At 38.5% G+C, this 14,485-nt stretch overlaps 1 protein-coding gene across 1 annotated transcript; it reads right to left on the bottom strand.

Annotated features, from left to right (window-relative positions):
- Positions 1 to 6,375: 6,375 nt before the first annotated feature.
- On the bottom strand, positions 6,376 to 8,464 carry LOC145112099 (uncharacterized). The gene is made up of 4 exons (XM_079048313.1): positions 8,371 to 8,464; positions 7,522 to 8,132; positions 7,113 to 7,260; positions 6,376 to 6,539 (listed from the first exon to the last, which is right to left on the bottom strand). Exons 1-4 carry the CDS (start codon positions 8,462 to 8,464, stop codon positions 6,376 to 6,378), a joined length of 1,017 nt encoding a protein of 338 aa, XP_078904439.1.
- Positions 8,465 to 14,485: the final 6,021 nt, after the last annotated feature.

Genomic DNA, 14,485 nt, shown 5'->3' with positions numbered 1-14,485 from the left:
TTAAGGGATAAGTCTTATCTTTATCGAAATAATCGAGAAATGGTCAAATCATCTCCGTCATCTTTTTCTTGCTATAAATGAGGGCTTTCGGTAACTCCTCTTTTTACTTTTCCAAGTCGCCATCATCTCGTTGTGAAGGTAATCCTTTTTTCCTTTCATTTGTTCTTCCGTTGCTTTGATTTTCCTTGTCATGGCTAAGAAAATTGGTCGTTCTCGAGTTGGCATTGTTATTCCTTCCGAGAACGATTTTAATGATCAAGGAATCTTAACCTATGACGAGGTTTGTTCTTTTGACAATGAAGACATGGAATCACTGAAAGCCATCAGGGCTTTCCCTTATGATGTGGTTTTTCGTCCTTTCTAGGCTACCGTTCAACCTGATTTTGTGTCTCCAACATGGGTTTGTTTTCCTGAATATCCATTCACTCTAGGTTTAACTTATCCTTTTACTGGTATTGTTCGTGATTTCTTTTTGTGTACCCAATTCTCCTATTTCCAAACTATGTCTGTGGTTTAGAGGATTCTCTTTTGTATTGATCACCTGAATCAATCCAAAAATATGGACATTGGATTACCTGAGTTGGCCTCCATCTATGATCTTTCTACTTTTAGTTCTTCTCGTTTCCTGTTAAGAGTTAAGACAAATAAACCCCACCTCATTTTTAAATCTAAACAAAACGATGGCGGTTGGAAAGAAAAATATTTCTTCGTGAGACGCGATTCGATTCCTGAGGGGGATTCCCTGCCAAGATCATGGATTAAAAAGGGTAGGAAACAAATTTAGATATCAAGGATCTTGAAATTTACTTCCCTTATTTTGTTTGTTTTGATGCAGCGTTTAGGTTTGAGGAGCTTATTCGTGCCGCTGGCGATTATTAGGACAAGATATCCAAATTCTTCACACTTCCTGCAGTTGAGAGGTCGTTCAGGCTTGAATATTGCAGTCTTCAAGAGGGTTCCTCCACTACTACTTCTAAGGCCACTGGTAACATTATTTTTCTTGGATATGGTTTGGAAGATCATGAATATGATATGACCAGTGGTTCAATCAAAGCTAAACAGGAAAAAGGTGCCATTCTTCCTCCTCCCAAGAGATCTCATATAGATCTTACAGTTAAGGCTTTACGACCCCAAAAACGAAAGACTTTTGAGGCTGTAGATTTCAGCTTAGAGAACCTCAGCATCGTGATGCTCTCGGGAAGTTGTCTTCGTTTTCTCAAGTTGTAAGAATTACGTATAAGCATTATTCATATTAATCTATAAAACCTGTTATTTTTCATGCTGATGTTTATGTTTCTTCCAGGTCTTCGCTAATATTTCTCATTTTACCAACGACCTCAAGGTCCGTGTTGATAAAGCCGAGTTTGCTCTAAAAGAGAAGGAGAAGACATGGAGGGTCACCAACGAGGATCTTCTCCAAAGGTTGGAGTTGTTGAGCAAGCAGAAAGTCGAAAAGTAAGAAGAGCATCTTGCGGATCTCGAGGAGGTGATTGTTGATGCTAAGACGAGCGCTGCAATAGCTATTTTGCAGGCTAAGATCAAGCTGGCTGAGGATCTGGAAAATGGGAGTTCTTGGGACGTGGAGGGATGGTGTGAGGCGTTCGCCAAGCTGATCGATAAGCCTGCTGTCTCCAATCAGGATCTTGTGTTGATGTTGACCGGAGGAGGGGAGAAGAAGGTCACGGCCGATGATGACCAGACTAAGGTCTAGGCCTGCAAACAAATTGGTTTGAGTAGTTTTTGCTTTTGTTAGCGATGTAAGACAATTATCCTTTTGGCTGTGTTGACATGCAACTCTTTTTTCTTTTGAATGATATGGTAGCATTTTCCTTTTACATCTCTCTTATGGTTTTTCTGCATGGCTGATTATCTTCGAGTTTCTCTTTAAGATTCATGAGTCTTTGAATTTTGGAATTTACTGAGGATAAATTCCAACTTAGGAGAGAACTTTGGTTCAATGTTGGGATTGAGGTCCCTTACCAATGAAGTTCGATGAGGATCCTTAAGGGCAAGGATCCTTATTGTCAGAGATCCTAAAAGTAAGGATCTTGGATCTCGTAAGGGAAATTTCTCCTTAGGATAACCTGTTTAGATTATAGACTTAGATAACATGTTAATGTTGTATTCTGGGGAGGATCCCCACTTGTGATATAATTCATTGGATAGGTAACATGAAAATGTTACAATTTGATCGTATTCTCTGGGGAACATTCCCAACGTGTGACAACATGAAGATGTTATAGACCTTATGTAATTTCTAGGGCAAAATCCCAATCATTGATAGCATGAAAATGTTATAAGCCTTAAGTAGTTACTGGGGTAAAATCCTGATAACATGAAAATGTTATAAACTTGGAGTAATCACGGGGATAGGATCCCGTTTCTGGATAACATGAAAATGTTAAAAACCTTAAGGATTTCAACTTGTGCTCAAAGATAAGAGGGTTGCCAAGCCACTGAATTGTGAAATGATCCCCTTACCTGTATACGACACTTAGATATCATGCATCCAAGCGAGGTGTATAAACCTCAGTTCGTGTGAAAGAGGTAATTAACTCTTTAAACCTTAGAGGGGATTAAGTACCCTTAGACGTGGGAGAGATGATCAGTCTCTAGCTTGTGCACATGATAGTTTAGAGATTACCTTGTTAAATATAATGGATTTTACCAAGTATTGACATCTTTATGTTTCAAGATCCTTGTGCTTCAGGGTGTTCAATCTTGAGGATCCAGACGTTCCAGGATCTTCAATAGTGAGGATCCCGATGTTTCAGAATCTTCACTCTTGAAGATCCTTAACTGTACGTTGTTCTGCATAGCAAATGTTAGATAAGGGTGGTCTTTAGTCTAGCTAATGCCCCTCTGATGCTTAAGTTAGTAATGTATTCGAGGAGAAAATAAGTAATAATAAAAGTTTTAAGGTAAAGAACATGTGTACCTTGGTTTTGTTGTGAATCATTCGATCCTTCTTACATGTAATATACTTCGAGGTGTATGGCATTCCAGGATCTTGGCAGAACGTCTCCTTCGAGTGTTGCTAGCCAGTATACTCCTTTTCCTGTTTCAGCAACTACAAGATATGGTCCTTCCCATTTGGGAGCTAATTTTCCTGCACTAGGATCCATGGTGTTTTGGAATGTTTTCCTTAATACCAAGTCTCCTATTTGAAACCTTCTGAACCTTATATTCCTATTGTAGGCCTTGGTGATTCTTTGTTGATGAGCAGCAATGCGTATTTTCGCGAGATCCCTAAGCTCGTCAATAGTGTCAAGATCCTGTGCTAGGATCCTGTCATTATTCTCTTGGTCTTGCAACAAGTATCTTGCCATCGGGATCACTACTTCAGTAGGGATTACTGCTTCTGTCCCAAACACTAAGGAATAGGGGGTCTGACTTGTGGCCACTTTGGAAGTGGTTCTATCTGCCCATAAAATGAAAGGAAGTTCTTCTTCCCATCTTCCCTTCTTTTTGTCCAGTCTTTTCTTCAAATTGTTAACTATGATCTTGTTGCTGGACTCTGCTTGACCATTGGCTTGGGGATGAACAAGAGTGGACATTATCATTTTGATCCCCCAGCTTGTACAAAAGTCTCTTGTTCTTTTGCAGATAAATTGGGATCCATTGTCGCATATGATTTCAGCCGGGATCCCGAACCTGGTCAAGATATTACGTTTAATAAATGATACTACCTCTTTGTCTCTTACCTGGACGAAAGCTTCAGCTTCGATCCATTTGGAGAAGTAATCAATCATCACCAACATGAAGAGTTTTCCTCCTAAGGCTACTGGCGGTTTTCCTACAATATCCATCCCCCCATTTCATGAATGGCCATACGGAGATAATAGGATGTAGAGGTTCTGCCGGTTGATGCAGGATGTTGCTGTGTCATTGGCAAGCATCACACTTTTGAGCGTGTATAAAGGAGTCTTTCTTCATGGTTGGCCATTAGTATCCTGTCCTTAGTATTTTGGAGCATAAGGATCTGCCCCCGGTGTGAATGCCACAATCTCCTTTGTGTATATCCTTTAAGACCTTTGCAGCTTCAGGGTCTTCCAAGCATCTTAGGTATGGACCTGCCATAGATTTTTTTGTAAATTTTACCTTGGATTAACATGAATCTCGAGACTCTCGTCCTAAATGCTCTTTCACTTTTTTCTCATGTCGGGATTGTGCCATTTTGGAGATACTCCATAATGGGTTGGGTCCATGATCGCGGACTTCTTTGAGGATTTTGTTCATCGGGATCCCTTTAAGGAAGGATCCTAGGGTCAGGATGTTCAATAGTTGCTATGCTTGTCGGATGCTTTGGATCTTCTAATTTGTTGGAGAGGGTTTCTATGGTTTGGGTTATTATGTGAGTTATAGGAATCTTCCTCTCTGGTGGGATCCTAAGGGAGGATCCTAAATTTGCTAATGCATCTACTTCTGTGTTTTCCTCTCTGGGAACTTGGGTTAGGCTAAAGTTTTCAAAATTAGAAGCTAATTTTTTGAGGATCTCTAGGTATAATGCTAATTTTTCACCTTTCACCGCATAAGATCCATTGTAGTGATTGGTTAGTAATAAAGAATCAACAAATACCTGAAGATCCTTGATTTGAAGGTCCTTAGCTAATTGTAGTCCCATGATGAGTGCTTCGTATTCTGCTTCGTTCTTGGTAGTGCTGAATTCACAACTAACTGCCTGGGGTATGATGTCCCCCTGTGGCGACTTTAGTATGATCCCTATGCCTGTTTCTTTTTTATTTGAAGCTCCATTTGTAAGCAACTCCCATTTTCCCGGGTGTTCATATTCTAGGAGTTGCTTGGCTTCCATGTCTACTTCGTTTTGTAGATCATCACTAAAGTCAGCCACAAAGTCTGCTAATGCTTGTGATTTTATGGCAGATCTTGGTTCGTATCTGATGTCAAATGTACTTAACTTCACCGACCAGTTTGCCATCCTTCCTGACATTTCTGGTTTTCTCATGACATTCTTGATAGGATAGTTTTTTTACATGTAATGTGTGTGTTTCGAAATAGTGTCTTAATTTGGTAGAAGCAGTTACTAAGTAAATAATTAATTTTTTGAGGTGAGAGTATCTGGTTTCAGGATCCAGGAGACTCTTACTTACATAGTAGATAGGATGTTGCTCCCCGTTAAGATCCTTGACCAGAACGTCACTTACCGCGTTTGAGGATATTGAGAGGTAGAGAATAAGTGGTTCTCCATCTATAGGCTTCACTAGTAATGGAGTTGAGCTTAGATATTTTTTAAGTTCCTGGAAGACTTTCTCGTGTTCCTCCTTCCACTGAAATTTCTTGTTCTTTTTTAAGATATCGTAAAAGGGCTTGCACCTTACTGAGGATCCTGAAATGAACCTATTAAGTGCTGCTACTCTTCCGGTTAGCCTGTGGATGTCATTTGTTGAAAATGGAGATCTTAATTCCATTATTGCTTTGATCTGTTCCGGGATTGCTTCTATCCCTCTTTTAGTTACCATGTATCCAAGGAACTTGCTCTATCCCTCTTTTGGTTACCATGTATCCAATGAACTTGCCTAACTTCATTCCAAAGTGACATTTGAGTGGGTTCAGCTTCATATTGTACTCGTCCAGGATGTCAAATGCTTCCTTAAGGTCTCCGAGGTGATCTTCAGCTTTCATTGACTTCACTACCATGTTGTCAATATAAACTTCCATGGTGTCCCCCAGCTTGTCTTTGAACATCCGATTCACCAACCTTTGATATGTCGCACCTGCATTTTTAAGACCAAAAGGCATTGCAGTGTAACAATATATATCTGTTGGTGTTATGAATGCAATATCTTCTTGGTCTGATGGTTCCATTTGGATTTGTTGGAATCCTACTGAAGCATCCATCAAAGTCAGTAGTTCATGGCCAGCCATCACATCTATCATAGAGTCAATATGCAGTAGAGGGAAAGGATCCTTAGCACAAGCCTTGTTAAGATCCATGTAATCTACACACACTCGCTATTTGCCATTTTTCTTTTGTACGACAACCACATTAGCTAGCCATCTTGGGAACTTTACTTCCTTGATCATCCCTGTTTTGAGGAGCTTCTCTACTTCCTCTTGGATGATTTGATTCCTTTCGGGTGCAAACTTCCTTCTCTTTTGGTGTATTGGTCTGAAAGAAGGATCAATATTAAGTTTATGAGAAATAATACTCTTGTCTATACCTGTCATATCTTCCTGTTTCCATGCGAATGTCTTGCTTTTGGTTCTTAAGAAATTCAATAGATCCTACTCCATCTGCTCAGGCATTGAGGATCCTATGAGAACTTTAGCTTCGGGATCCTTGATGCCCAGGGGCACTTCCTTTACGTCTTGTTCCTTTGTCTCTAGAAGATGTCGTGCCTCCTGCCTTAATTTCTATGCTTGTTGGGGTTTGGTCTTAGATTTCATGGAGGTTTTGTAGCATTCTTTCGATTCTTGTTGATCTCCCATGATCTTCACTCTTCCCCATGGAGTGGGTAACTTCATACACTGATGGTATGTCGATGGAACCGCTTTCATCTCGTGAATCCATGGTCTACCTAGTATCATATTATAAGAAGATAAGGTGTCAATAATAAAGAAATTTTGTATAGAGTTTACCCCTTCTATGTATATTGGTAGCTTTATTTCTCCAATTGTGTGTTTTGTTTCCCCGCTAAATCCTATGAGGATTGAGGATCTTCTAACTATTTCTGATTCTGGGATGTTCATTCTTTTCAGTGCGTCTAGGAGTACGATATTGACTGAGGATCCTCTGTCAAGAAGGATCCTTATGATGAAATGGTTGGCCATGTACAATGTTATCAGGAGTCCATCATGGTGAGGATCCTGAATTCCTTCAATGTCCATCTCGTCAAATGTGATTTCTTTTTCACTGCTAATCATGGTATTCTTCTGTGGTCTATCCTCTTTTTTTGTTTTAGAGACCTTGGCGTGTCTTTTAGCCTGAGAATAAGAGGTACCACAGATGTTAGATCCGCCTGAGATAATGTTAATTATCTTAGCATCAGAGGGTGGAGATCCTGGTTTCTCCAGGATCCTATGATCATCCTGGCTGTTCTCCTTGGATTTTTCTCTTTTTCTCCCAAGGATCTCTTTGAGGTGTCATTTACTAAGGAGGTAGCTGATTTCTTTTTGTAGGGCTATGCAGTCCTTCGTCATGTGGCCATAGTCTTCGTGGTAAGCACACCATTTGGACTTGTCTTTCCAAGTGGTGGACTTGCTGTCTCTCTTTGGCCATCTTGCTTTATCTCCAAGATCCTGCATAGCATGAATTACACCTGAAACATCCACAAGAAAACAATAGTCAGTGATTTTAGGAAGCTCTTCCTCTTCTCCTCCATCTTCAAGGGCATTAACCATGTGATGATCCGGTTTGGAATAGGGCTTCGATTTGTAGGATCTTTGAGTCGAGGATTCGACCTTCCTGTTGGGGTTCTTATATTCATCCGAAGGGTTGCTTCTCTTCTGGATCTCTTAATCCTCTTCGAGCCTTATGAACCTCAACGCCCGACACCTTACTTCATCCAATCTTTTGCATGGGTTCATCACAAGGTCTTCATAGAAGGGTGAATCCTTTCTTAGTCCCATTTTAGAGGCTTCCATGACGGTGGCCATGTCGATGTTGGGGATGCTTAGACCTTCCGTGCCAAACCTGTTAACAAAGTCCCTAAGTTTTTCCTTTGGATCCTGAACCATCCGGTAGAGATCGCTAGTGATCTTCTCCAAGGTTTTGCTGCAAGAAAACGGGTTATTAAAGATATTGACTAAGTGTGCAAATGAAGTAATAAAGTATGGGGGAACATTTAGCATCCATTTTAGGGTTGATCCTGTAAGTGTCGAACCAAACCCTTTGCATAGGGAAGCATCCTTCAAGTGCCTTGGGATGGGGATGATCTCCATCCTTTCTCTGTATTGGGCTATATGCTCTTCAGGATCTGTAGTTCCATCGTATAGCTTCATGCTGGGAGTTTGGAAGCGCTTAGGAACTTCAGTATCTGCTATCATAGGAGCAAATATCGAGATCCTGTGGCTTGTAGGAGACGCTTCTGGTATTGGTTGGACCACTCCGGGTACACCAGAGATCATTTGTCTTAATTGCCGAAGTTCCCTGGCCATGTTTGGGTTTATTCCTGCATCAACATTAGAATAGTTAGTATTAATAGTATTGCTGTTTAAGAAGTTACTAGAATCAAGGTTTCTAGGAGTGTTGAAAGGCTCATTGATATCATTGATCATGGATGCTCGGTTGTCCATAGTTGCCCCCCCCAGGCTGACGCCATAGTGGTAGGAATCATGTCCTTCTGGCGATTTCTGAGGATCCTGCATTATTGAAGTCCAGCATCCTTGGTTGCACAACTGTGGGCGTACTTTCCTGAGATTTCTGAAATTCCGCCTTCATCCTCTCCACTTCTTTGAGTAGTGCTCTATTCTCCTTCTGTTGTTGGGTCACCTGTTGCGTCATTTTCCTCATCATAGAGAAAAGTTCTACAGTAGTGACTAAGGCAGTTGGATCCTGGAGCCCTAAGGATCCCAAACTTCCTGGATTTGTGATTGAGGGGGTGCCTTTCTTGGAAGTGTCAGGCGTTTTCCTCTGAGTGGGGGGGGGGTCCACTCGGAGGAGGTGGTAGGTTTTTGGTTGGAATGGAAGGAGCAGAGGACGAATAGAGGATCGGTTGTGTAGACATGATTTTTACGAGGATTTTGAACACCACGGCCCCACGGTGGGCGACGAATTGTTTTGGTCAAAAATTACACAAGTACTAATCAACCAAATTGAATGAGAGACTATGATGTTCAGATTGTGTAATAGCAAATGGTAAAAGAAGGCGACACAATGGTTTACAAGGAAAGCCCTTGATCCTTGCTAGGATCTCCGACATAAAACCTTGGGAGGTGATACTGATCACCTGCCTTGATGATTTTATTGATATAAAATAAAGATTATAGTGAGTTCTTAATAAGAATGAGTAGAGAAATTCGTAGAGTGAGCTTAGACTAAAGAACAATGTCTTGTGTGCAGATTACAAGTGTCAATTTATAGTCTAATCTAGCCAACAAGATGTCTGGTATTTCCGGGATCCTCTATAACCATCTTCATGAACGTTCTTTGACCAAGTATTACGGGTCTTTAGCATAGTTGAGATGATTCTTCGCTGAGAATTGGTATTCTCTTGACTACTTCTGCACACGTTTTAGTTATAGACAAAATATAACCGTTATAAATATTAATAAAAAAATAACGGTAATTAGCCGGGATCCTGATGTAGCTGAGGATCCTGGATATTTGAGGATCATGAATATCGTAAGGATCCTGGCCCTAACAGTATCCACAACAACGGTAAATTAAGTCAATTATAACTTTTCTTTTTTATTCATATGACGTATGATAAGGTTGGTGGATCAAATGAATACACTCAATTTCAACATGGCTCCCTTAACACTACCACATAACTTATTAAAGATTCAAAGAACATTGACATAGTCTTGCATATGGACATATTTCTTATGAAAATGGATACCTCTCTCGGTGGGATCAATTCACTTCCCAAGTTGAGCCAATTTCTTCTACCTTATAAGATAGCAAGGTATCTTATACGTAGAGTACTATTACAGAAACACCACTACAAAAAGATTGCTATTTCTACCCAAACTCTCAGCAAGAAAAAACCAAGCAAAAGTTTTTTATTTCAAATGAAGATGCTAAGGATTTGATGTTGTTGTTGTTCTTTTGTCAATGTAGAGTGCTATTTTTTTAGATTAGTTTTTTTCCACCTAGTTTTAGTGGATTTTCTTTATGTTCATTTAAGTTATGTATATTTTATTTTCTATATTGTAACATTCCCAGCATCATGCTATTTTTTATGTTTAATGCGTTTTAGCAATTTAGAAAAAATAAAAGTTTGTTGTTATTTCATAATTTACCGAGGCGATGATAATCTGGTAACATGTCGATAGTTTAGCGTGCGGTTGAAAATGTATACAAAAATGGTCCATGTGGCTGAAAATGCTTACAGAAATGGTCCCGTGGCAGAAATTCATTACAGAATCAGTCCCCATGGCAGACAATGTTTATAGAAATAGTCCATGTGGCTGAAAATGCTTACAGAATTGGTCCTCGTGGTAAAAAAATGCATTATAGAATTAGTCCCTATGGCAGACAATGTTTACAAAAATAGTCCTTGTGGCTAAAAATGCTTACAGAAATGGCCCCATTGGCAGAAATGCATTACAAAATCAGTCCCTATGGCATATAATGTTTACAAAAATAGTCCATGTGGCTGAAAATGCTTACAAAAATGGTCCTCGTGGCTGAAATTCAGTAAAGAATCACTCCATTCGGCAGACAATGCTTATAGAAATGGTCCATTCGGCTAAAAATGCTTAGAAAAATGGTCCCCGTGGCAGAAATTCATTACAGAATCAGTCCTTGTGGTAGAAATTCATTACAAAAACAGTCCATGTGGCAAACAATGTTTACAGAAGAAAAAATGAGATTATAGTTAATAAATTCCAAAACTTAATTAAACGTACAACCAAAATTAATTAAATCAGTAATAAATATACATGTGATGAGAAAAATGAACTTGACTAGTGAAGAAGATGTGATGAAGCAGATGCGATGAAGAAGACCCAAACTACAGTCGATTTATGATTAGGAGGAATCACGCTGTCGAGTATGATAAGGAGAATCACGTTGCCAATATTAATCATAGTTAACCATGATTTTAATTTAATCTTTTATTTGCAAAATGGTATTTTGGTAACTTTATATGTATTTTTGATTTTTAAATATATTTTTGATATTAATTTGACTTATATGTTATTAAATTGTAAGATTGAATACATATATATATATATATATATATATATATATATATATATATATATATATATATATATGAGAGTTTAAAAAGTTAAGAAAGATATATAAGTAATTATAAACTTTGAAAGGATGTATACGTAATTCTTAATGTTTGCAACGATATATATGAAAATTTCCCATTAAATTATGTTAAAATTTTTATTAACTATAAATTGTTCCCTCCTAGCTTTGTAGAGGACGTAGGCATGTTTGTAAATTGTTAATAGTTGTTTTTTTACTATGTTGTACTAACACAATAGGAAATTACACATATTCGTAATTTTAGTGTTTTGTGTATACGACTTTCAAAAAAGATTGTATGAAGTAACAAATACATTAGATTCGGACTTTAACATAAATTTTATGAACTCAAATCTCTAAAAGACTAATTTCTCTCCCTAAAGATTTTAGCTAAACCTATAATACAATTAGCCCATTTAATGCTTAGCCCAAATAAAATTTAATAGACCACTTGAAAATTTAGTTACCCTAGTAATAATCCCTCATGTACCTTATTTCTTTTGCTATCCTTTCTTTGCATCTAAAAGAAAACTCAAGCCAATTTTTTTCTTGGTTTATGGTGGTTGTGTTCAAAAACAGGCGGGTGAGCACCATTGGTTTGAGATCATATAAAGGGTAAAGAGGGTGTTGGTCGCAATGTGTTTGTTCCCGGTTTGAGGGTGGTGGTTTATGGGGGTCTAAATATGGTTGTAGTAGAAAGAGGATGCAATTTCATGGGTATCTTGCTGAGGTGCTGGTTGGTTCAATGATATTGTTCTATAGAGGGAGGCAGGTGTAACACCCATTATCCAAGACTGATTGATCTAGGGTATTAAAGAGTAAAAAGTTTGAGAGTTTTTGGATGCGAAAGTAAGTACCCCAGATGCAATTGGATAAGAATGAGAGTGTTTAGATGAAAAAGGAAGTACCTCGGATGTGATTGGATGTGAATAAGAATGTTTGGATGCGAAAGTAAGTAACTCGGATGCGATTAGATGCGAACGAGAGTGATCGGATATAAAAGGAGTATTCTGATGCGAACGAGGGTACCCGTTATGATGTGTGTTCTGATGTGAATCCATGGTTGCTATTCCGAAAATAGAGAGTATGTTGGATGTAACTTGTTCAAACACATGGTGTAGCATGGGAATTGGGATGCAGGCATTTAATGAGCTATGATGGGCGTACCTGCAGTACGCATGGCATAGAGCCGCATCATTCAAAACCTAATTTTTAAAGTTTAGACCCTATTTAAAGGACCATAAGTCATTGGGGTCTACCTTATCTTCACTCTCAACGTCCCAAAGCAGTCATTTCAAAACCCTAGCCACATTTGAAAGAGTTTAAGGCATTAGTGTGTTTCTTGTGTGTTCTTGAGCAGAAGGAGTCCATTAAAGAGCATTTGAGGAGCTTCAAGCTTTGTGGATCTAGAACATTCATATCTATAGCAACCTCCAGAAGATATAAAGTTCTGAACTTGATGAATATTTCATTAGACCAAATGATCTATCCTTTCACATGTTTTTGAGTGTTTGTAGTCATAAAAATGTGATCTTGGTCCCTTTCTTCCATCCATGCAAGAGTTATGAAGCTTGGGTTTTGGGTAGTGAGTTAGGGTTTGGAGCACTTCCTAGCCATGCAATGTCATGAAGTTGGAAACTTTATGATTAAGGAGGTTATTTGAGGATTGGATATGAGTTTTGGACGTAATGACTTGAGGGGATAATAACTTAATAGGAAAATGGGAGCTAACCGAATATGTTGGGCGTACCTTGTGTGTACACAACACGTACTAAATTGAGGGCCCGTAATCTGGAAGGCACCCTAGTACGATAGGTGTAGACTTGGAGTGCGTAGGGTGTACTCAGTCTGTGTTGACTCCTTGAATTTTAGACTCTGAAGTTTTAACCATGGACTTGAGTAAGTTTGACTTAAGGGAATTTTGGGTAATTTGAATAGTAGTTTCAGATTTGGGCCCCTATTATTTATATAAGTGATCTGTAGAGACAATATTTGGAGCAGTGATCTTTTCAGCTATTTTTCAAACCATGGGGTGAGTTTTCGTCGCTGTATTTGTAGGTCAAAGGCACCAATTTCAGCCCACTAGGTCTTGCATCCTGGTATTTAGGATGACTATGTAGTAGCGATCTATTAGATTTGTATGATTATCTGTTTGTTGGTTATATGTTTATCTGTTGTATATGTCTACATAGTGTGATTGGGTTGAAGAAATATTGCTTTGTACGGAAGGCACCATACTTGGGAGCAATCCAGACATAACATGTGGTCCGGAAAGGAAATCTAAACTTATGGTGTGGGCTTGGGAGCAAGCCCTACATAAGCTGTGGGCCAGAAAGGCAGCTAGACTTATGTTGTGGGCTTAGGAGCAATCTATATATGAGCTGTGGGCCAGATGGGAAAACCAGACTCATGTTGTGGGCTCAGCAGTAATCCAATCTGATAACTATGGACCCAGTATGCAAGCTATTATATGTTGCATGGTGGTATTTTAGGGGAACTCACTAAGATTTGGCTTACAATTTGATTTTATGGTTTCAGGTACATTAGAGGACAAGGGAAAGGTGAAGGCTTGATCGTTCACATCATCCAGGATTTTATATGTTTTTATGGTTTTGGGTTACTTTGATTCATGATAATGATTTTTGGAAACTTGTTTTGTAATCTTATGAACTTTGGTATGGTTTTTACAAATGAAAATTTTGCCTTGATTTTTGGGATGTTACAAGTTGGTATCAGAGCCCTAGTTTGAGAGAATTGGATGAACATTTGTGTGAATCCATAATCAAACTAAGGATCAGTGAAATTTTCCAAATTATATTCAAACTAACCAATGATGGATGCGATGTGTACAATTTGTCGGAGCAAGAAAGTATTCCCCAAGATACCCACACTATTATTTGCTTATGATGATTATGATAGAATTGCATGCTAGTTTGTAGGATAGGGATCTTCAGGAATCGTGTCATAGAATTTCCCTATATGTGATGCCTAATAGACTAGGAGAATCTCTTGTATGCTGCATCATCCAGGATTTTATATGTTTTTATGGTTTTGGGTTACTTTGATTCATGATAATGATTTTTGGAAACTTGTTTTGTAATCTTATGAACTTTGGTATGGTTTTTACAAATGAAAATTTTGCCTTGATTTTTGGGATGTTACAAGTTGGTATCAGAGCCCTAGTTTGAGAGAATTGGATGAACATTTGTGTGAATCCATAATCAAACTAAGGATCAGTGAAATTTTCCAAATTATATTCAAACTAACCAATGATGGATGCGATGTGTACAATTTGTCGGAGCAAGAAAGTATTCCCCAAGATACCCACACTATTATTTGCTTATGATGATTATGATAGAATTGCATGCTAGTTTGTAGGATAGGGATCTTCAGGAATCGTGTCATAGAATTTCCCTATATGTGATGCCTAATAGACTAGGAGAATCTCTTGTATGCTGCATCATCCAGGATTTTATATGTTTTTATGGTTTTGGGTTACTTTGATTCATGATAATGATTTTTGGAAACTTGTTTTGTAATCTTATGAACTTTGGTATGGTTTTTACAAATGAAAATTTTGCCTTGATTTTTGGGATGTTA

Source organism: Lactuca virosa, chromosome 5 (genome assembly GCF_052849685.1).
Source record: "Lactuca virosa cultivar CGN04683 chromosome 5, Lactuca_virosa_CGN04683_v6, whole genome shotgun sequence".
Classification (NCBI taxonomy): Eukaryota; Viridiplantae; Streptophyta; class Magnoliopsida; order Asterales; family Asteraceae; genus Lactuca; species Lactuca virosa.
This window is presented reverse-complemented; position numbering and strand designations above follow the sequence as displayed.

Excerpts from the sequence above, each read along its gene's own strand:
- LOC145112099 (XM_079048313.1), bottom strand. The coding sequence starts at position 8,464 with ATGACGCAACAGGTGACCCAACAACAGAAGGAGAATAGAGCACTACTC. Across the intron at positions 8,133-8,370 it reads ATTTCAGAAATCTCAGGAAA|GAATAAACCCAAACATGGCC; the intron begins GTACGCCCACAG and ends ATGTTGATGCAG. Across the intron at positions 6,540-7,112 it reads AGAAATCAGCTACCTCCTTA|GTAGACCATGGATTCACGAG; the intron begins GTAAATGACACC and ends ATATGATACTAG.